This window comes from Typopeltis vanoorti, chromosome 6, assembly GCF_054136105.1.
Source record: "Typopeltis vanoorti isolate ZY-2024b chromosome 6, IOZ_Tvanoo_1.0, whole genome shotgun sequence".
Taxonomy (NCBI): domain Eukaryota; kingdom Metazoa; phylum Arthropoda; class Arachnida; order Uropygi; family Thelyphonidae; genus Typopeltis; species Typopeltis vanoorti.
Window position 1 is genome coordinate 132,733,536 of NC_143554.1, and position 22,552 is coordinate 132,756,087.

Consider the following 22,552-nt stretch of genomic DNA (forward strand, 5'->3'; position numbering starts at 1 on the left):
ACGCTGTGTACCCCTGTCCACCCTGAGTCTCCCCGTTTCCCTGTTCATCTTGCACACCCATTCTCTTATTTTCCATACTCATGACACTCACTTCCTCATTCATAACCACCTTCAATCTCTCCTGTCGTACTCTTCTGCTCTTCCACATCACTTCCCACTTTATCTTATTCATTCTCTGTACTCACTTCTCTACCTTCCAACAGCAGTATCTCCAAGCGACTCACACCATAACCACTCAAATGCAGTCCATCGCTCCAATACAGTTCACTTCGTCCTTCAAACTCATTCCACACATTAACAAATTGTACTCCCCTCTCATCACACCTTTCAGCCAACATATCATTCATAATCCTTGATCTCTGCCTCATCTCACTACAGTCTCATTATTAACCTTCCTGTCACACTATTCTCTTTTATCCGTTTAAACAGCCTCCTGATATCCATTCTGATTGCTCTTTGTCCTCTGTCAAGTCATTTGTACCTATTAAAACCATCAACTCCTTTGCTTGCTCCCTCCTCATATCCAATGCCTCAATCACTCTACTCATTTTACTGCCTGGAAAACATATCTTGTGCATCCTCTCATCCAGCACACCTTCAATAATGGAGTAGTCATACAATGCCACTTGCTCGTCTCTCATTAACTCTTTCATACCTACTTGATTTGTTTTAATCGTTTTCAGCCGAATTTTCTTAATTTCACTCCTCATCCAACCCAATTCCACTTTCAAATCTCGCGTCATATTCTCTCTATCATTCAATCTTTCTAATTTTCGAACTCTCGACTCCTGCTTCACACTTTCACTCTCATTCATCCTTTTGAGTTTCCGTACTTACAGATGGGATTAGATAACAGACTTCCGAGTTGGATCAGTGACTGGCTGTCAGATAGGTATCAGAAAGTTGCATACTGGGGTGCAATGACCTGAAAGAGAAAGGACACTAATAGCATGTTATAGTTTTGGGACTACTGTTGTTCAATTTGTATTTAGCTGTTTGTAGATTATGAAAAAACTTGGGAGAGTAATGCAGAGCTAAGAAGATGTAATGGCCTTACAAGAAGACTTGAATAGATTGTATGAATGGCCAGGTAAGTAGAATTATCAGTTCAATGTTGCAAAGTTTAAGGTTTTTAAATTTGGTAAGCAACAATGGGATGCAAAGTATACAGTTGGTGGGAAAACTTCAAATCAGGTGCAGAAGATAAGAGAGAGTGGTGATAGACAAGGACTGAAATTCAGGGGCCACATTGCACAAGTTGTGAAGATGTCACATCAGATGTCTCATCATTGCCATTATCTGATGTGACATCAGATGTCACATCAGATAATGGTAATGATGAGGAGGACTCCGACATGCAGAAATAAAGAGGTTATGATACAATTGTATAAGGCCTTGATCAGGCCTCATATGGATTATAGTGCACGAATTTGGTCACCATGTTGTCATGGTTATGAGGATATGTTAGAAAGGGTTTGGAGAAGATTCACAAAAGTGGTCAGCATTCTTTATGGAGAACAAGAGTATGAGGAAAGATTGAGAGAATGTAAATTGTAAAGTCTCGTGAATAGGAGGAAGAAGGCAGGGCAGATATGATTGAGTTATATATGTTAGCCAGGGGTTGTTATCAGGTTGACATAGAAGAGATTTTTTCATAGAATTGAAGACAGGTGGTAGAACAAGAGGCCATCTCTGGAACCTATGTAAGGAGGATGTGGGCAGAGGAGTGAGGAAAAGGTTCTTTGCAGCAAGTATGTTTGGTGATTGGAATGCATTGCCTGAGTGTGTTGTGAATGTAGACACATTGAATCAGTTTAAGAGATGGTTGGATGAGCTTTGTTTGTACCTCCCATCTCTGACTCCATGGAGGTCAGATGTTAGTAATAATAATAAATGCCTCTGCCAATTTTTTCACTGTAAAATTTTTGAGTGTTTGGCTTCTTGCGTTTTTCTCTCTTATTCTTATACAAATTTCTGCACTTCTAGCTGTGCTCTATGAGATTTTCATTTGCGAGCTCTTTAAATAAAGAGCTTCAGCCACCTGATCTATTTTGTTGTGAACCTCAAACTCTTCAACTATCTTGTCATCATTCTCCTGGAAGGCTTTGTTGAATGCTGTGAATGTATCAGCATGTATTCTAGACCATTATTAGAGTATATGCTGCTCACAGAGAAGAATAATTTGGCCACCCCTAAATTGAACAAAACATTTACACTTAAACAAAAAAAAAAGTTATTTTAATGGTTTAGATACAATTTTGCTGGTGTTGCTGCAATTCAATCTTCCTACTTCTAAGCATTGCCTTAGTTACTTACTTGGTTATGACAAGAACTCTGTATGTATTTTCAGCAGCTTCTTTGACACAGCATTCATACACTCTGCTGTTACCTCACTCCATACTGCATCTACATTCCTTGTACAATGCAAGGTATTATTTTTAGTACTAAGACTAGCAATAGTCTCAGTATTAGCAATATCCTGAGCAAAAGTATTTCTTAAATAAGAAGCTTGAAAGCAGTAATATACCTTGGTCCATGGGTTGCACCAGTGAGTGGTATTCAATAGAACATGTTAATAGGATGGCCATTGTAAGTATGAGTGGCTGCAAGTCACATACATCATATATATGCATGAGATGGTATTGTATACATCACCTACAGCCAAATCAAATCCACAACAAATATTAATATACAGGTACCATGTAGCATTACTGGATGCATAGCCTGTGAAGAGTTTGAGAAAGCTAAATAGCTCCATGAGCCAAAAAAAAGCAAGATACCTAAATTACCATCTATTGCATTTTTCAACAACAAAAAAAATACCAACAAAAAAGAACCAAGTATGGTTCTTTTATGCAAATTTTATGATACCATCACAGATGTTATTGTATGTGTTTTTTCTCATTAGCTGTAAAGAAGCAGATTATTAATGCAGATGTTTTTACCAGTAATATCTCCACTGATGTCGCTATTAACCATATCAGACACAAAGTCACTAAGAGATGAATATGATGAACTTGTACTACCTGCACCTTCACTATCACTTCCACTTTCATCTGCAAGAAAAAGTAAACAAATAAATGATCCACATATAACAGAAAAACAAATAAAATCACAGGTTAAAGCATCCTGTTAAGTGTAACATTAAAATATGTGCATAGCATAAGGAAATAAAAATACTTTAGTCCAGATATTTTTTAATAGTAATTACACGAGAGATGTTATTCCTTTCTGTTCATTTATAGTACTAGTGTACTATGGATGGTTAGAAAGCTGAAGAGAAAGAACAACACATAAACATTGTCCTTTAAATAATAAATGTAGAGAGAAAAAATATTCTTCAAGCTCAGATTGGAATTGTGAAATAATAATGGTGACTAAAAGCTCCAGATGCTTTAAGAGGGTTAGAGGATACTGGATGAAAGCAACAAATGCCAATTCTGATGAACAGTAATCACAGAAATTCTGCTGAAATGCAAACAATAGAAACAGAACAACCGTATAAAAGAATAGAGTGAACTGGAAACAAACTAGTCATCAAACTAGTCATGAGCTGTGTGTGTGTGTGATAAAAGGACCTCCCAGATGAGTCTTTGACTCCATGAGATCTTGGGGTAATAATAATAATCAATCGAACTCTCTTCTGTTGAGTTAAGAATTTTTAAGAGACTCTTGAGGCACTACTCCAAATATGAGAAAAACATTTAATATTTGAATGAATACGTGTAGAAAGTTAATAGTTGTACACATGTAGAGTGACATTTGGAGCAAAAGAGAAAACCTAATTTCATAAATGCCAAGAATAGCAAGGAAGATTAGAGATTACATTTATTCCGAGAGAAATATTGTCTACAGATTATTATCAAAAGTAAAAAGATAAGAAAGATATTTTTTGCAGGAAATAAAACAGCATTCAGTTTTTCTAGCACTGAAGCAAAAGTTAACAAAACCTGACTAAAGAATGGTTTGGAGATCAGAAATACATATAGAAACTAGTTGTACTTAAAAATTTGGTTCATTTATGTAGTGTAACTCTGTCAGGTAATATATTGCATACAGTAAAAATGTGGAGTGAGTTTCATGTTTTTAGAGAAACTTGTGCCATAGTTCTATACAATATATAAATGAAAACATAAGATAAAAGTATTATTTATTAAATATACTGCCATATATTTCAGTCTGAAATTAACAGACCATCGTATGGCTTACAAGGCAGCATGCAAACAATCGATTTATTCAAAATAGAATGAGCTGCATGATGTTAAATCGCCAATAGCACAATTCTTTAACTGAAGAAAAGGTTAATCATAACAATATAAAAATAAATTGTACATATATAAATATATCTTCTTCTTTCTTTTCTTCTTTGGTGCATCAATCTGAAGATTGGTAATTATAGCAGCACATCACAACATCCTGTCTTTTGACCTTCTTTTTATCCCCTCCATTATTTCTGTAATGAGTCCCCCATGCTTCAAATGGTGTCCAATTAAGCTTTTTCTTCTCTTATTGATGTGTTTCATTAATGACTACTCTTCATGAACTATATTTAGAACTTCTTCATTACTTTTCCTTTCTGTCCAACTAATTTTCATCATCTTTCTCCAAAGTTCAAATGCCTCCAACGTTTTGATGTCTTGTTTTGTTAGAGTCCAGGCCTCACAACTATATAATGCAATGCTCCATACGTATGTTTTCACTAGCCTTGTTTTGAGCTGGATGCTAAGTCCTTTACCGGTAAAAATGTTAGTTCTGTTGTAGAATGCTTTTTTGGCTAGGATCATTTGTGCTTTAATAACTGATTGGTTTCTTCCATCTTCTTTGATAAGACTTCCAAGGTATTTAAAAGAGGATACCTGTTTTGTATTAGGTTATTTATTTCCAGGTTTATTTTCATTGGATTTGCTTTACTTGTAATTAATAATTTTGTTTTCTTATAATTAATTTTTAGGCTGTATACTGTCTGAAAATTTCTTCCATCTTTGTCAGGGTGGCTTTCAGTTTGTTTTCGTTACCAGCTATAACTGCTATATCATCCATGAACCATAGCCAATTAATATCAATTCCATTTATCTTAATTCCTGTTTCTATTAGTTCTTTCAATTTATCTATTGCATCTTAAATGTACAGATTAAACAATATGGGTGAAAGAGAGCACCCCTGTCTTACACCTCTACGCATTTTTGCTATTGCAGTTTTTGTTTTATTGCTGGCTGCTTCTATTAAGGCTTCTTGATGCCTGTAAAGATTAAATATAAGCATTCTATCTCTCCAATTTACCTTTATTGTTTTTAGAAGGTGAACCATTTGGTTCCAGTCAATACTGTCAAAGGCTTTCTCCAAGTCACGAAAGACTATCAGAGTATTTTGATTCTTCTCAAATCTTATTTCGATAACTGTTCTTAGAGCTAGGATTGCTTCTCTTGTCCCCTGCTGTTTCCAGAATCCAAACTGGTCACTGCCAACATATAAATTTATATAAATATATATAAAACTTATAATATCATACTCAACAGATCATCAGATAGATGTAGTATCTAGTTGGTTTCTTAAGACGTTATGTCTTTATAAAATACAATTCTTGGTTTTAACAGTAATTGAAAAAAAAAACCTTAATGATATGTTATTCTAATCAAACTTTCCCATATTTTTAATAAGGATAGGCAGTCATTCCGATTCAAGTTAGGGCGGTGAAGCATGACTTCAGCATTTTCCTTAAAATAAGTGTTTAAATTTGTACTGACATCTATACAGAAGGCGTGTTTCAGACCAAAGAATGTTGTGGTCTTTCTCTATTCCATGTTGAGCTAATCCAGATTTAGCAAATTTTTTGTGGAAAATATATGATTGATGTTCTTCTTGTATTCTTTTTTCTATTGAGCGTCCAGTTTGTCCAAAGTAGGAAAGATGGCATCCACATGGAACTTGGTATATACCTGGAAGAGACATAGGAGAGCCTTTTTTATCGTTAGAAGAGAGGAAATACATTGAGAGTTTATTAATAGGAATAAGTCACTACTAAATATATTTCTTCAGAATTCTTGAAATTGGTTCTGAAATGCCTGAGATGTATGGGATTGGAACTTGACATATTGATTCCTTGTTGTTTGGTTAAGTTTGTAGGAGTCAGTTTTTGCATAGTCCTTTCTGAGAAGGTCATTTAATTTCATATATTGTTTGATATTTGTTAGTTCTTCCTGTAAATGACGGAGTTGAACAATTAAATGGTCTTAACTCGTTGAATTGAATTATATGATTCCTGTCTTTTAAGAAGTTCAGAAAGGACTACAGAACAACTGTTTGATTCCTACAAACCTAACCCAAACAAGGAATCAATAGGTTGAGTTCCAATCCCATACATGTCAGAATTTCAGAACCGATTTCAAGAATTCTGAAGAAATATGATTTAGTAGCACCTTTTATTCTTATTAATAAACTCTCAATGTATTTCCCCCTCTTCTAAAGATAAACATTCTCCTATGTCTCTTCCAGGTGTATACCAAGTTCCATGTGGCTGCCATCTTTCCTACTTTGGACAAACTGAATACTCAAGAGAAAAAAGAATACAAGAACATCAATCATATATTTTCCACAAAAAATCAAATAAATCTGGATTAGCTGAAGACAGAATAGAGACAGATCATACCATTCTTTGGTCGGAAACACACTTTTTACACATAGATGTTGGTACAAATCTGAACACTTATTTAAGGAGAGTGCTGAAGTCATGTTTCACCATCCTAACTTTAATCGGAATGACTGCTTATCCTTATCAAAAATATGGGAAAGTTTGATTAGAATAACACATCATTGAAGAATTTTTTTTACCCAATTACTATTAAAACCAAGAATGGTATTTCATAAAGATATAAGAGCTTAAGAAATCAACCAGATACTACATCCAGCTGATGATCTGTTCAGTATGATATTATAAGTTATATATATATGCGCAATTTATTTTTATACTGTTATGATTAATCTTTTCTTCAGTTAAATAGCGCTACTGGTGATTTAACTTCATGCAGCTCATTCTAACAAGTCAACTGTTTGCATTCTACCTTGTAACAACTGTTTTTAAGCCACTGACGATGGCTTTTTAATTTCAGATTGAAATATATGGCAGTATATTTAATAAATAATACTTTTAGCTTGTGTTTTCATGTATATATTGTACGGAGTGAGTTTCAGTTAACTACAGAAGGCCACTACAGACAGAAGGAAAACAATAAGTAAAAGAACAGAGCCTTATGTAATACCTGCATCAGTCATCTAAGTATGAGAATAATGATCCATTCAATATCACATGTAACTAGAAAGACCAGATGCAGTTAACTAAAATAAACACATTGACATTATAAGAGACCTTAAGATAGAAGCCTCCATGGTATTTGTACAAAGGCAAAGGCTGTAAACAAGAAGGTCAACTGTTGAATCTCTGCAATATGGAACTCAGCTGACCAAAGTGTATTTAATATTAGCAGCAAGACTATATATCACCCTTACTAACCAGTAAATAAAGATGATATCTCAATCACAATCAAATCATCTAATAGTAATAGATCTAAAATGCTCCAACATGATCAAAATAGCTATCCTATAAGAATTCAAGACATTCAGTTCTCATCTCAGAGTTACTTTAAGGTCAAAACTAGAAAAATGGGAGAAGACCTCCATATAGCCTTTTAAGAAATGTGAAGAACTAATCAAGGCTTCAGACCAAATATCAAATTGTTGCCTCCTCCTGGTGCACCTTGTTAGTAGGTATCTATCTACCTGGATACTGAATGAAAGAGTGGCTCACAAACAGGGATTTAGCTGATCATGTTGTACTTCTCTTGGCTTAAACCAAATGCTAAAGTATGGTACAACATGAATGGCATGTAATGTCAGCTAGGGCATCGACTGGTTCTTGCTGTTTTCATCAGGAAACCAGGCATCCAGGTAATGGAACAAACTCCAAATCACTCTCAAAAGAATTCAAGTTGGCACAAACAACATAAGAGGAACCAATGGAAAAAGAAGAGGAACTGGTAGAAGAACTAGATAAATACAAAGTCAACATAATTAGAGTTACCAAAACAAAGAATACAAAAACAAGTGAGATATGTCTACATAATCATTGCAAGATGTTATATTCAGGCAGTAATGATCACGGAAAGAAAAATGCAGATACAGTATTCAAAACTAAACAGAAGGATAGCTTCTTGAATGGCAGGCAATATCAAGTAGAATGATGTGGGCAAATATCAGAATGGGGAACTGGACAATGAGACTTATTTGTATATGGTCCCACAGAAGATTCTACTATTCTTATGTTAATGTTGATAGTGATATCTTTGCACTGGTTGATCTGATTTTCCCTTTCAGTCTTTTCTGACCATAGGTGACTTTGTAGGCATTGCCCAGAAAATATTCCTGGTGATATTTTTACAGGTTAGTTCACCATTGCTTTCCCCAACCCCCCAATTTTATCCAGGCTCAGGACCAGCATATGGCTGGGACGTATTGATGACTTTAATCCATGCGTGATCACGGGGCCGGTTTGCCTGTTCTGGGGGATGAAAAACCCCCTACCTCCATATGAGACTGGCTAACTCACCTTTCTTCAAAAGAAACCAGATAAAGGTTCCTCACGTCACTAATGGAAACAAACCCAGGTCTTTCTGAACAAAGGGCTTCGTCTATACTGACTGAGCTCAGGAGGCTCTTTACACTGGTTCAGGATGCAAAAGTAAACAGAGGATTTGAAATTAGCAGTGATCAACATTTAGTTTTCAGCAGGATAAAGTTGAATAATATACTGAAAAGTACAAAAAAGCTTTAAAACAATTCAGAGATCACCTGTGTTCAGAGGTGAATTGTGCACTCAAATATGAAAATATTATTATTGTCTACAAAGCATAATTTTTCAAGAAAAAGAGTTTGAAGACAAGAATCAAACACTGAAGAAAACATTGAATGTTTCAACCAGGGGAACTTGTGTGTGTGTGTGTGTGTGTGTGTGTGTGTGTGTGTGTGTGTGTGCGTGTTGCCCAGATATTATAGTGACGAGCTGAGCAGAAGAGTAGTAATATTGAATAGCATAATAGCCAGAATGTGTCAGAAGAGAGGAATGGAATATGTGAATGCTTGGAGGGCATTTGAGGATAGAAGAAAACTATATGTGAGTGACAGCTTGCATTTGAATGAGGAAGGCTGAAGGCATCTGGAGAGTTTGCTGTTTTCTGAACGAGTCAATGTGTCAATGCAGAGAAACTAGAATTACCAGGGTGGATGGTAGCAGGGGTGGCCTTATGGAGGTGGGTGCATCTGAATGGGGGAAGGGGGACAACATCAGCTAACACTTGAATCCAGTGGGGTTGAGAGGGGATAATGATAGGTATAGAAGCAGTGATATTTTTATGCTTTATACTAATGCCAGGAGTATCCGAAATAAAGGAGATGAATTGGTGACGCTAATAGCATCAGCCTGGCCAAAGATTATTGGGATCTCTGAGACGTGGTTGTCGGAAGATGATATAATAACAGGAATTGAATTAGCATGGTACAGCATTTTTCAGCAGGATAGGAAAGGAAAATGTGGTGGAGTACTACTTATGTCCTCTAAGAGTGGAGGCTTTGGAAGGCAGTGACACTAATAGTTTTGAAAGCATATAGTGTGAAGAACACGTGGCCAAGACAGGATATTTAGTACGGTGTTGCTACAAACCAAGGAGCGCAGAGGATGGGGAGCAGGTGATGTTTAGGCATTTGAGCTTAGCAAGTACAAGAAGATTGATTGTCATGGGAGATTTTAACTACAGCAGTATAAGCTGGGAAGAGGAAAATGCATGTAGCAATAAAGGGATGGAATTTCTAGAATTCTTGAGGGACAATTGTCTTAGGCAACATGTAATAATAGAGGGAAAGGGGTTCAAGAGTTTTTGGGACGTAAATGCACATTTTCTTTATGTATTTTTGGGAGCCCATATATACGGGGGGGGGGGGGGTCTAGAGTTATATGGTTTTAGTTTGTTAGTAATCTCCACAGGCTAAGAAGTGACTTTCTTAAGGAGCCTATGGAGTTTTCTAATTTGTGAGTTGGTGGGATTGTATCCAATGGGGAAGTAAGTAGCTCGATCTAATAGTAAAGCCTTAAGCTTACCTGTGTAGTCAGTATGATTGAGTGATAACTATTTCTTTGTTTTTCTTCATTTCCAGTAAAGACTTGTATTCACTAATGGATATATTGGTTTGTGGTGGTTTTGCTTTTGTGAGAACAGGCTACATCCAATCTAATATCGTTAGCGATGTGTGGTTTGGAAGGTTTCGAATCCCACGTTCAATTTGGATCATTAATTCCTCAGGCCAGTAATTTCCTAGGAGCAATGGCGAAGTTGTGACCATGTGACAGAGCGTTGAATGCTTCAAGCTTCAAGGTAACTGACGAAAGGTTAACTACCGTATTGGTTTGTAGTTTCGGTTTGGACGTCGGGTTCTTTTTTAATTTATCAAACTTATTGATATGTCGACTCCGTATTTTATCGAATTCTTTATTTGCCACTGTGCACGAGATGTCACATAGAATAGACTACATAAAGTACATAAAGAAAATGTGCCATTACATCCAATCGTGGATGGCATTGATTCCCCCACTTACAAACTACCTAAATATTTTAGCCAAAGCGCTCTCACTATACTGGCAACACACCATCACACATAAAAAACTCAGTCCACGTCAAAGGCAGTATAGAAAACCTTACACTCCAACATAATGACATAATAGTCAGTTTTGACATCTAATCTTTATCCACCAATGTCCCCCTCAAAGAAACCTTAGAGCTAATCCAAGCTAAATTTCCCACCAATATCTCAGCACTATTTCAGTTCACAATGAACTCAGGTTATTTCGTTTGGCAGGAAAAATTCTACAAACAGATAGAGGGGACAACCATTTGTTCACTACCTTCCCCACCCTTGGCCAACTTCTTTATGGAGACGTTTGAAGAGAAAGCCTTAAACTCTGCCCCACAAAAACCTACCGTACGGCTTCGCTATGTTGATGACGTGTTCGCTATTTGGCCACGTGGCCCAGATACACTCCTTCTCCTTTTTAACACACTTAAACAACCAACACCCTAGAATTAAATTCACTCTGGAAAAGAGGAAAACAATAGCCTCCCCTTCTTAGACACATTGTCACCCACCAACCTGATGGAACCTTGGTTTTCTCGGTTTATAGAAAACCCACCCATACAGGCAGATACATTCACCAACAATCCCCCCCCCCCACAACAATATGGAGTTATTAAGACATTATTCAACAATGGCTAAACTAATTTGTTCAACTGACCAAGCCCTAACCAATGAACTAAATCACATCCTTAACACTTTCTCAGCCAAAATACTAAAACCAGTTATCCACAACTCACCTTCCCCTTTCACAAAATAGATTACTCTAAATCCATCACCATTCCCTACATCCGAGGCACCACGGAAAAAATCAACAAAATCCTAAAAAAACATGACTTGACCTCTTGTTACAGACCATATAAAAAATAGGCATCCCTTATCCGCTCCACTAAATACCAACCACTTCTCCTAGACCTACCTGGTGTACACCAGGTCCCTTGCAGCTGTAAATTGTCCTTTGGCCAAACAGGCATGATAGCAAATATCAGAATCTCAGAACACAAGGACTACATCCGATTTCACCAGTACAGCCGCTCTGGGCTTGCTGACCATGCTCTGGATACTCGCCACAGAATAAGGTGGAAAAAAGCCACAGTAATACACTGCAGCAAGTTCAAATATGAAAGACTATTCATGGAATCAGCCTCAGCCCTTAGGAACATACCAAACCTCAACAAATTTGGATGCATGCATGAGACTGCCCCAAATTTGGGAAACTTACATCAAAAGATATTCAGCCCAAAGACAAGAACACCTAATATAGCCTGCCAGAGGGCACCATCAGGACTTTAGGAAAAAGGTAGCTTCCACGCTTCTGTTCTCATTTGCTGTTATGTAGTATTTGTGTGCACGTGCTCTTTATTTTAAGTTCCCATTGAAGATGGCAATGTGACGTTGCTGAAATACTGGAAAGTATACATTAAAGTTGTTTTAACATGTTCATTGCCAATCAAGCGATATCGCGTGATGCGAGTTCTCACCAAACGGCTGATCACGCGTTATCGTGTGGATGTCGCTAACTAAATAAAAAAATTTTGGCCACCACATGAAATTCCAATTTTCAGCTTGGCAATGAAAGTGTTAATTTATATTTCTAGTTTACGCTGTCAATTCCTTAAGTATTTATTTATCATGTTTAACCAGCGTATAAGCCTGTCTACAAGAATTATCTTTTTTACTTTGTCAAATGCTTTTTCGTAATGTATAAACAAAAGATGAGTTTCCAAATTAAATTTTCTTCTTTTTTCTATAAGTAGTTTTAAACAGAAAGCTGCATCCATTTTAGAGCTTCCTTTTCTAAATCCATTTTGACATTCTAATAATATTTTTTCACTGTATATTTTTAGTTTTTCATTAAGTATTCTGCTATATATTTTGTAGCATGTATTCAATAAACTAATACCTCTGTAGTTAGCAGGTTTTGTTTTATCCCCTTTTTAAATATAGGTATTACTATGCTTGTATTCGATTCTATCGGTATTTGTCATTTGCATGTATTTTATTTAAAAATTTTAGTAATCCTTGATGAAATTTATTTCCAGCAAATTTATACAGTTCGGAGTATATCCCATCTTCTCCTGCTGATTTGTCATTTTTTATTTTATTTAGGTTGTTGTCCTTTAATTCTTTCATTGTTATCATATCATTTAAGGCATTTTGTAAGTTTCTGGTGTAATTATTTTTGATGCCAGTATTATCCATCCAAAGATCTGTAAAGTAATCCAAGAATTCTTTTACATCTATTTCAGAATTTATATTTGCAGTTTTTATATCTGCATTCACATGCTTTAGTATTTTGTATGCACTGGGTCTTATTTTGTATATCATTTTCTAGATATGATACATATTTTTCCCAGCTTTCTCTGTGTTTCTTTCTGCTTTCTCATTTGGCTATTACTCGTCTTTTTTTATATTCAATTTCATCTTCTTGTTTTTTGCTACTTAACCATCTTTTAAAAGCCAACTTTTTATTTTCAATTATTGTTTTTATTTCATTGTCCCATATATGTAATTTTTTATTTTTATGATATTTTTTGTGTTCCTCGACTTGCATATGCTGCTGATGCAATAATTTCTTTTATATTATTCCATTCTTTCTCAATGTCTTCATTTTCTTTTATTTTTTCTAAGTAGTTATTAATCCTCTGTTGGTATAAATTTCTTATACTTGAATAATTTAGTAGTCTTACTTTGTAATTAGATTTTGTTTCTCTAGTTTGTTTATTTTTTTGTATTTTTTGTAGCCAGTTTGGTGGAAATCTTAGTTTTGCCTGTACTAAATAGTGATCTGTATCAATTTCTAGCTCTCTTCTAACTTTAATGTCTAGGAAGAGGTTTTCTGCTTTTTCATTTGCTATAAAGTAGTCTATTATTGATTTTTGTTCTCTTGCATACCACGTATATTTATGTATATTTTTATGTTTGTAAAATGTATTCATTATTTTTAAATAATTATATATTGTATAATCAATGAGTCGCTTTCCATTTTTGTTTACTGTTGGTTCTCCAAATTTTTGTATATTATTGTTAATTTTTTTCATTCCTATTCTGGCATAAGATCTTCAGCTATAATTATATGGTCTGTTTTATTTAATTTTTCATATATTTCTTGTAATTGTAAAAGTAATCATTTTCTTCTTCTTTTCCTTCTTCAGGGACATACACTTCAACAACTGTTAAATTTTCTTTATTTAATTTTAATCACACACTTCTAATATTCTTTCATTCCAGTATGTATAATGAGTTTTTTTGCTTTCATTGATTTATGGATCCAAATCATTACACCAGCTTTTGCATGTATTTGTTTGTCCACTCCACTATACATGATATTGTAGTTAGCTGTTTCTTTTGTTCCTTTAAGTTTTTTGCTTCTGTAAAGAACTACAATTTCTATATTTTCGTCATTTAAAATTTTATCTAATTCTTCTTCTTTATGTGCTATGCTTCTAATGTCTTTGACTCCATGAGGTCTTGGGGTAGTAATAATAATAATAATGTTCCATGTAGCATATTTCATCACATTTTTCTTTTTCCAAAGTTTCTTAACCTTTTCCAGTTTGTGGTCGTTTCCCCTGTTTTCTGTCCAGTTTGGATTTCGTTGAGACATGAAAGTAATACGTGTTTCCCTATGTCAAGTGACTATCATGACGAAACTACGGTTTGAAAGGAAAGAGTCACCCCCTTGCCCTCGAATTGCTCTAATAGCACTGGGAGAGAAGGAGTATAGAGGCAAAGAAGAGTAGAAGACCAGTCTCCAGATAAGATATGCCAACTGTATATTGTACGAAGTAAGATCAGGTCTAGCTTGGGTATCTCGGGTTTGGCATGCCTGTACTCACCAATGTTAAAACAATCAGAGATAATAAAGGTGACATGAAAATTGAAGACATATATTCTAGAAGTAATTACTTTGAGGAGATTACTGAATGAAACAAGAAGTGACAGAATAGTAGTAGAAAATAGTTAAGAGGATTCTAATCATATCAGTGCACATCAATACCTGAGGTAGAAAAAAAACATGAAAAATTCAAAATGTGGAAAGGCTACAGAAACATATATTTGACTAGAAATGCTCAAAAATTGAAGATATAAAAGCTTTACAGTGGCTACACCACATAACTCAAATGGTCTGGTGGTCACATGGTCAAATGGCAGATGATTGGAGTATAGCTTTCATAGAGTCCATTTGTAAAAAGGGAAATAAAACTGCATGTAGGAATTACAGAGAAATACTCAGTTAAGAAATTTCCAAGTAAGATTTATGCAAGCATACTTGAAAAGAAGCTAAGAAAAATTATGGAAAGAAAACTTGGAGATTTTCAGATTTTCACTTCAAGAAAAATATTTGAGAAATCATCAAAATATAACAAGGATCTATATTCTGTAGATCCTTGTTTTATATACTGGAAAAAGGATATGACACAGTAATAAGAAAAAAAAAAAAAGGCAGTTCAAAATTCCGGAATCATATGGCATATTTGGTACATTATATCAAGTAACATATAGTCAGTGTTTGTGTTTTAAGTCAGTAGTTATAATTGAAGGAGGAACAAGAGCGTGGTTTGAAGCTAAATTAAATGTAAAGCCAAGGATCCACGTTATCTCCACTCCTTTTCACCATTAATATGGATTGCATTATGAAAAAAATAGCAAAAATTCAAGATGAATTTTGATATTAGGTTTATTGCTATTATTTTATAATTTAAAATATATCAAAAATATACACTATTATAAAAATCAAGTGGATATTAGATCCAGCATTATTTCAAAGCCAAATGTAGAAACTATGAAAGTTTCATAAAAATAAGTTGACCAGCGCTTACGGGAATACACCTGGCGGCATTTATGAGTTGCACTAGCGTGGACCATTTGGAAAACATGAACACTGCCAAGGCATCCATATATTCGCTTTCTAATTAGTCCATTTTTGTTAAGGTTTAACTGGCCTGACAGCTGTTTTGAACTGGTTGGTTCTCTTCAGAGACCAGGCAGAAACCTTAGGAGAGCAAAAACTCTCTCAAAAATTGACTAATTAGAAAGTGAATATATGGATACCTGAGCAGTGTTCATGTTTTCTAAATGGACTGTGCTAGGCAACTCATAAATGCTGGCGGATGCGTTCCCATAGGCTCTCTGGTCAACTTATTTTACGAAACTTTCATAGTTTCTACATTTGGCTTTGAAATAATGCTAGATCTAATATCCACTTGATTTTTATAATTTTGCATTGCTGAACTGAAGTCTTTTGGCTCTTTATTTTAGTAAATACTTTAACTTACAAAAAATACACCTCTCTGATATCCTTAATATTGAAAGAGAGTTTTTGCTCTCTTAAGGTTTCTGCCTGGTCTCTGAAGAGAACCAGGTGATACTAAGGTTGAAAAAATCACTTCAACCCTAGTATATCACCTCAGGGTCTGGCTCCCACTAATGAGACCTCAATAAAGGTTGAAACCGGTCTGGGTAGTGATCCTTCCCATAATGCATAGCATTATATATGTCTGCAAGGAAATGTGCTTTGCATTATGGGATACTAAGGCAAGTAATGTGAAGTCATTAGCTTCTTTATATGAGTTGCCCCAGTCCTGAAAATAGTTCGTTCAGGCACAAACTTGTTTGCTTACACTTGGATAAAGGATTAAACCAAGCATATAATTTTTTGGTATCTTTAATTTATAGATTAATGGTACTGCTATGGGTTCTCTCTCTCTCTCCCCCAGCAAACTTTGAACACTTTGAAAACAAAGTACTTACCATAGCTACATACAAGCCCCTAGTGTGGTTATGCTATGTTGATGATGTGTCTGCCATTTGGCCCCATGAACAAGACACTTTGGGTTCATTTGTCACCTACCTAAACATCCAACACCCCAAAATCCACTTCGCAGTAGAAAAATAATCTAATAACTGTTTACCTTTACTTGACACATTAGTCAGCCACCTTTCAGATGGATCACTATCTTTTTTCCATTTACAGAAAACCAATACCCACACCCACCCACCCACCCACCCACCCACCCACACACACACACACACACACAGAGGAAGATATCTACATAAACAATCACATCATTATCCAGGCCAACAGTATGGCATTTTAAAAACATTTACACACAGAGCCAGACCCATTTGTTCTAATGATACAGCTCTGTCCAAAGAACTAAAATATCTGCGGCATACATTCTTGGCCAATGGCTACAATTCCTACAAAACAGATAAAATACTACATAGCCCCATTACCCCTCCCTGCCCTAATACACAGGAATACAACATTACAATTTCTGTTCCCTACGTCAGAGGTACATCAGAAAAGGTAGCCAAAGTACTGATGAAACATGGCCTTCACACTACATTCAAACCTCATGTTAAATTAGCAACTCTGATCTGCTACCTAAGGATAAACTTCACTCTCTAGTACACCGTGGAGTATATGAAGTTCCCTGTAACTGTAACTTGGTCTACTATGGGCAGACAGGAAAATCTGTTAACATCTGCTTGGAAGAACATAAGAAATACATTCACTACCATTATTATGTGAAGTCAGGACTGGCAGACCATGTTTTGGACATCCCTTTACACAGGATTAGATGGACGAAAACCAATGTTTCGTCCATTTAATTTAGAAGTCGTTACAGATCCAAAAAACTATGTTTTGAGCAGCCATGGCTATGAAGAATTCTCCTAACCTAAACAAATATGGCTGAATTAATTTGCCAAAAATTTCTGAGACTTATCTTTAGAGCAACTCCCACACATCTGTAATTTTTTTTAGAACATTAGAGGGCACCAAAATAGGACTTTAGGTGTTTTGTCTGTTACAAATGTATTGTTTCACATACTCACTTCAAGTATACATTGCGTGTTGTGCTCTGATAATGCTGATTTGAAATTCAGCGAAATATAAGCAGTTAATAAAACATCCTTTTAAAAAGGGTTAATTTAGTGTTGTTAATACTATTAAAAATAAGTCATCAATTTTGTACTGAAAATAAAAGTACATCACTATTACGTAGACATAACAAGCAAATCAAAGAACAGGAATACATTGTATATATAAAAACTGGTTTACCAATTAAAAATGGTTGCAATGTGCTAGGAATTAATATAAATATTAATAAATAATATAAAACTCTCAAACTTTTGGGAGAGAGAGAGAATCATTCTGATTCATGTTAGGCCAATATAAAAGAGCTACACAACTTTCTTTGAAAAAGTGTTCATATTTAAAACTGCTTCTATAGAAAAGCAATCTTCATCCCATGGGATATTGTGTCAATAATATGCTGTGCCAAACTAGACATTTGAAGTTTCAGATATTCAATGAAGTACTGAATGCAGTATTCAATGTACTTTTGTACAGATAAGCTGTTCTGCGGAAAAAAGAACTGATGAACATCAGTACTACTTAGAATACATGAAACCTCAAAAGTCTGATCTGTGTTGTGATATCTTATTACACATTAATTTTTTGTGTATATATATATATATATATATATATATATATATATATATCTTTGTTTCAATAACTTGTAGTGGTATACAAGGATGGTCTGAAATGTTCTCGGCCAAGCAATGAAAAATATAATTTATAATTTCAAAATTATTTTTATTTTTCATCATAATTTCTCTTAAGACTAATACATTTATTCCAGCGATGCTCCAACATCATTATCCTGTCCCTGTAGTGGTTCTCAGTAAGATCTGCAAAATACCTCTCTACAGCTACAATCATCTCTTGATTCCAAGAAAAATGCTGACCAGTGAGGAAGAGTTTTAGTTTTCGGAAGAGATAGAAGTCGGAGGGAGCCAAATATGAGGAATAGGATGGATGTTCCAACAATTCATAGTGCAGATTCCTTAATTTTCCCATTGCCAAAACACTTTTGTAGGCAGGTGCATTGTCCTGATGAAAGAATAGTTTTTTCTTCTGCAAACCAGGTCTTTCTTTGGTGCTGAACAACCAGCTTTTATCCACTGTTTTGACTGCTGTTTGGATTCTGGTTTGTAATGGTGAATCCAAGTCTTAATCATACTAATAAATCGACACACAAAATCAGTTTTATTCTTATTAAAACGTTCCAAGCACTGTTCAGAGATTTTAATGCAAGTACTTTTTTGATCTGCTGTGAACAAGCATGGCATCCATCTTGCACAAAGTTTTTCATTTGCAATTCTTCATGCAAAATATATCCTATATGTTCTTTTGAAATGCCTATAGTCTCAACAATTTCACATGCCTTGACTCGCCAGTCATCCAATACCATATCGTGCACTTGATCGATGATTTCTGGTGTTGTTACACTTTTTGGACGTCCTTTATGTGGATCATCTTCAAGGCTGGTACGGCCACATTTAAACTCGGCAGCCCATTTTTTAATTGTCAAAAATGAATGAGAAGAGTGTTCATAAACTTTTATGAACACTTTGAATAAATTTCTTTTGGTGTTAAACCTTCTTTTACAAAGGATTTTATAACCGCACAATACTCAATTTTATATATTTCAAGGGATACAGACAACACTTTTGCTTCAGACAGCTGCATAAAACAAACAACTTGATAGAATGACTTGCAATTTCATACGAATGCTTATGAGAGATGTACCAACTTAGAAAAAAAAAAAAATCTTGCTGATAGTGTTGCCATCTATGGTCGAGGCCGAGAACTTTTCAGACCAACCACATATTTCTAATGTTAGTACTTTTGGAACATCTGTAATCTGATTAAGTTTTCTCTAAGCCAATGACCTTTCACATAGATTCCAGTTAAGATCCACTGTGAATCTCCTTGCCTATATCACCCACCCTGATTCATGTGCCATGAAAGGTGTTTAAAGAAACTTATGCTGTTGCACTTGACATTTCCAAGGCGTATGTTATAGTTTAGCATCGAGAGCTTTTCAGCAAATTGCCATCCTATGGTCTACTTGTCACTCTTTGTAACTGATTGCCACTTTCTTTTTTGTTCATTGTGTATTATGGTGGCAAGTGTTCTCTTTAGATTATCTTATTAATGCAGGTGTTCTTGAGAGCTCTTATTAAACCTACCCTCTTCCTCATATATATAAATGACCTTCTCTCAACTGACCTCAAACACTATTTATAGTTTTTTCTAATGATTGCTCTCCATTCCTACTACTCATATGACAAACCTTGCAGTGCTCACACATCCCAAGCTCATCTCAAGATATCAGCTCATTTATCAGTGGCATAAATACTGATCTCCATAACAACTTTTGATGAGGTGACCAATGTGATTAACCAAGGTGATTAACCTTGTAACCAAGGTGATTAACCTTGGTTACAAGGTTAATCATGTAACCAAGGTGATTAACCTTGGTTACATGTAATGCTTCAAAAATATAAATTTGTCTTTTTTTTTGCAAAAAAAAAATGCCCAGTTTTTCACCCTTACCTTATATAATGCTCAGATGTATAATCTCAGTTCTCAGAATTTCACTTACTACCTAGCTTTTCCTCAAAAATCTTTTGCCAAGATTTTTGAGTCAATACATTACTTTTAACTCTGTACAAATCACAAATCTACACAACTGCAAATACTACTCTTGCATTTTTAATGGTGATCCTGAGATCTTTCTTTCTCTCTCTCTCTCACTAAAAATTCATCATGCTGTTCAAAAGAAGGCAACTCAGGTAATTGATTATCTCTCCCTCAGAAACAAACGGTTTATTTCTGAACATGGCTGTTTAAGATATTTTCATGGGTGTTGATCAGCAGGACTATTCTAAGCAATAAATTGAATCATTTAACCATTATGAGAATACTGATTAAAACAACTTCCAAAAGTTGGAAAATTTAAGAGTCATTTTTGTTCAGGTTCAGATGATGAATGGGTTTCAGAGTTTCTTTATGCAATCATTTGCATAAAAAATCAACTCCTGTATAAGGTATTATTCCAAAGCATAATAATTCTAGTATATATATGGTAAGACTGACAAGATTCTCTTAATCAGACTCATGGTGCTGGATGTAATATTGATAGTCTTCTAAACAATTCTAAACTTCTTCTAATTAATAAGAGGCTACATAAGCAAGGAATTCGGCAAACTCCTGGATAGGAGCATATTATCCTTAGGAGAGTGCAGAATGAATTCAGTTTGTAAATTGGATGGACAGCAATTTGAGGGTTAATCTGGCATAAGTGTCTAGCAACTTCCTCTGAAGAAGGAACAGGAAGGTGGCAAAATTTATCAGTTACTTTGGTGAAAAACTTAGTACACTGTACCCAGAGGAAATTAAAGTTGTTGTAATGAAAGTGTTCTGCTTTTAGAAGAAAGTTAGTTGACCATAAGGAGTATGCACAATACATTAAGTTTTTAATAAATTTAGTTTAATCCTTTATCCAAGTGTGAGCAAACAAAGTTTGTGCCTGAAAGTATCTTCAGGACTGGGGTAAGGTAGTACAACACCGGGAAACTCGTTGCAAAAGTGAAGCAAGCTAACATCATTCCTATCTCAGTATCTCCCATAATGCAAAACACATCTCCTTGCGGATATGTATAATATTATGCATTAAGGGGAGGGCGACTACCCACACTAGTTTCGACCTTTACTGAGGTCTCTTCAGCGGGAGCCAGGCCCAGATGTGAAGATACCAGGCAGAAGCAATAGCAAAGTCATCTCTGCCTATACGAGTTGCCAAAGGGTGTGTGCCACCTTTTTATTAAATTACTCTGATTTAGAGAAAGATGTTGAAAGTTTATTTTTCACTTGGTTAGACTATAATAAATTTAGTTTAATCCTTTATCCAAGTGTGAGCAAACAAAGTTTGCGCTTGAAAGTATCTTCAGGACTGGGGTAAAGTAGAACAACACTGGGCAACTCATTGCAAAGGTGGAGCAAGCTAACATCACTCCTATCTCAGTATCTCCCATAATGCAAAAAACATCTCCTTGCAGACATGTATAATGTTATGCATTAAGGGGAGGGCCACTACCCTGACTAGTTTCGACCTTTATTGAGGTCTCTTCAGTGGGAGCATGTATGTATAATGCATAACATTATACATATCCGCAAGGAGATGTGTTTAGCATTATGGGAGATACTGAGATAGGAGTGATGTTAACTTGCTCCACCTTTGCAAGGAGTTGCCCAGTGTTGTACTACCTTACCTCAGTTCTGAAGATACTTTCAGGTGCAAACTTTGTTTGCTCATGCTTGGATAAAGGATTAAACTAAATTTATTATAGTCTAACCAAGTGAAAAATAAAACTTTCAACATCCTTCTCTAAATCCAGAGTAATTTAATAAAAAGATGCCACACCGTTTGGCAACTCCTATAGGTAGAGATGACCTTGCTAATGCTTCTGCCTGATATCTACACTCGGGCCTGGCTCCCACTGAAGAGACCTCAATAAAGGTCGAAACTAGTCTGGGTAGTGGCCCTTCCCTTAATGCATAACATTATACATATCTGCAAGGAGATGTGTTTTGCATTATGGGAGATTCTGAGATAGGAGTGATGTTAGCTTGCTCCACCTTTGCAAGGAGTTGCCCGGTGTTGTACAACCTTACCCCTGTCATGAAGATACTTTCAGGCACAAACTTTGATTTTTTTTTTTCTAAGTTGGTACATCTGTCATAAGCATCCATGTAAAGTTGATGGATGGAAAGAATATCAACAGTGCATGAGAAGCTTTTAAACAACACTTGAATGATGTGATATCAGAATGTGTCCCATGAGTTCAAAGGATAAATAGAGCAGGAGTCAAATGGACGTGTAATCTTATTAAGCAAGAGATTTGTAAGAAAAAGACGATGTTGAAGGAATACCATGTACATAAGGATAACGTCTGTCATGAACATTATAAGCAGCAGACTAGAATAGCCACAACTGTTGTACAGAAAGCAAAGTTTGAGTAT

At 35.4% G+C, this 22,552-nt stretch overlaps 1 protein-coding gene across 7 annotated transcripts in view; it reads right to left on the minus strand.

The window, feature by feature from the left end:
• Positions 1-22,552, minus strand: part of Rab3-GEF (Rab3 GDP-GTP exchange factor) — a 1,186,669-nt gene that overhangs the window by 833,367 nt on the left and 330,750 nt on the right. For all 7 annotated transcript variants that reach the window (XM_090394443.1, XM_090394448.1, XM_090394444.1 and 4 more), the window contains exon 11: positions 2,946-3,056. In XM_090394443.1, the coding sequence (XP_090250569.1) occupies positions 2,946-3,056 (111 nt within the window). The remainder of the gene's footprint in view (positions 1-2,945; positions 3,057-22,552) is intronic.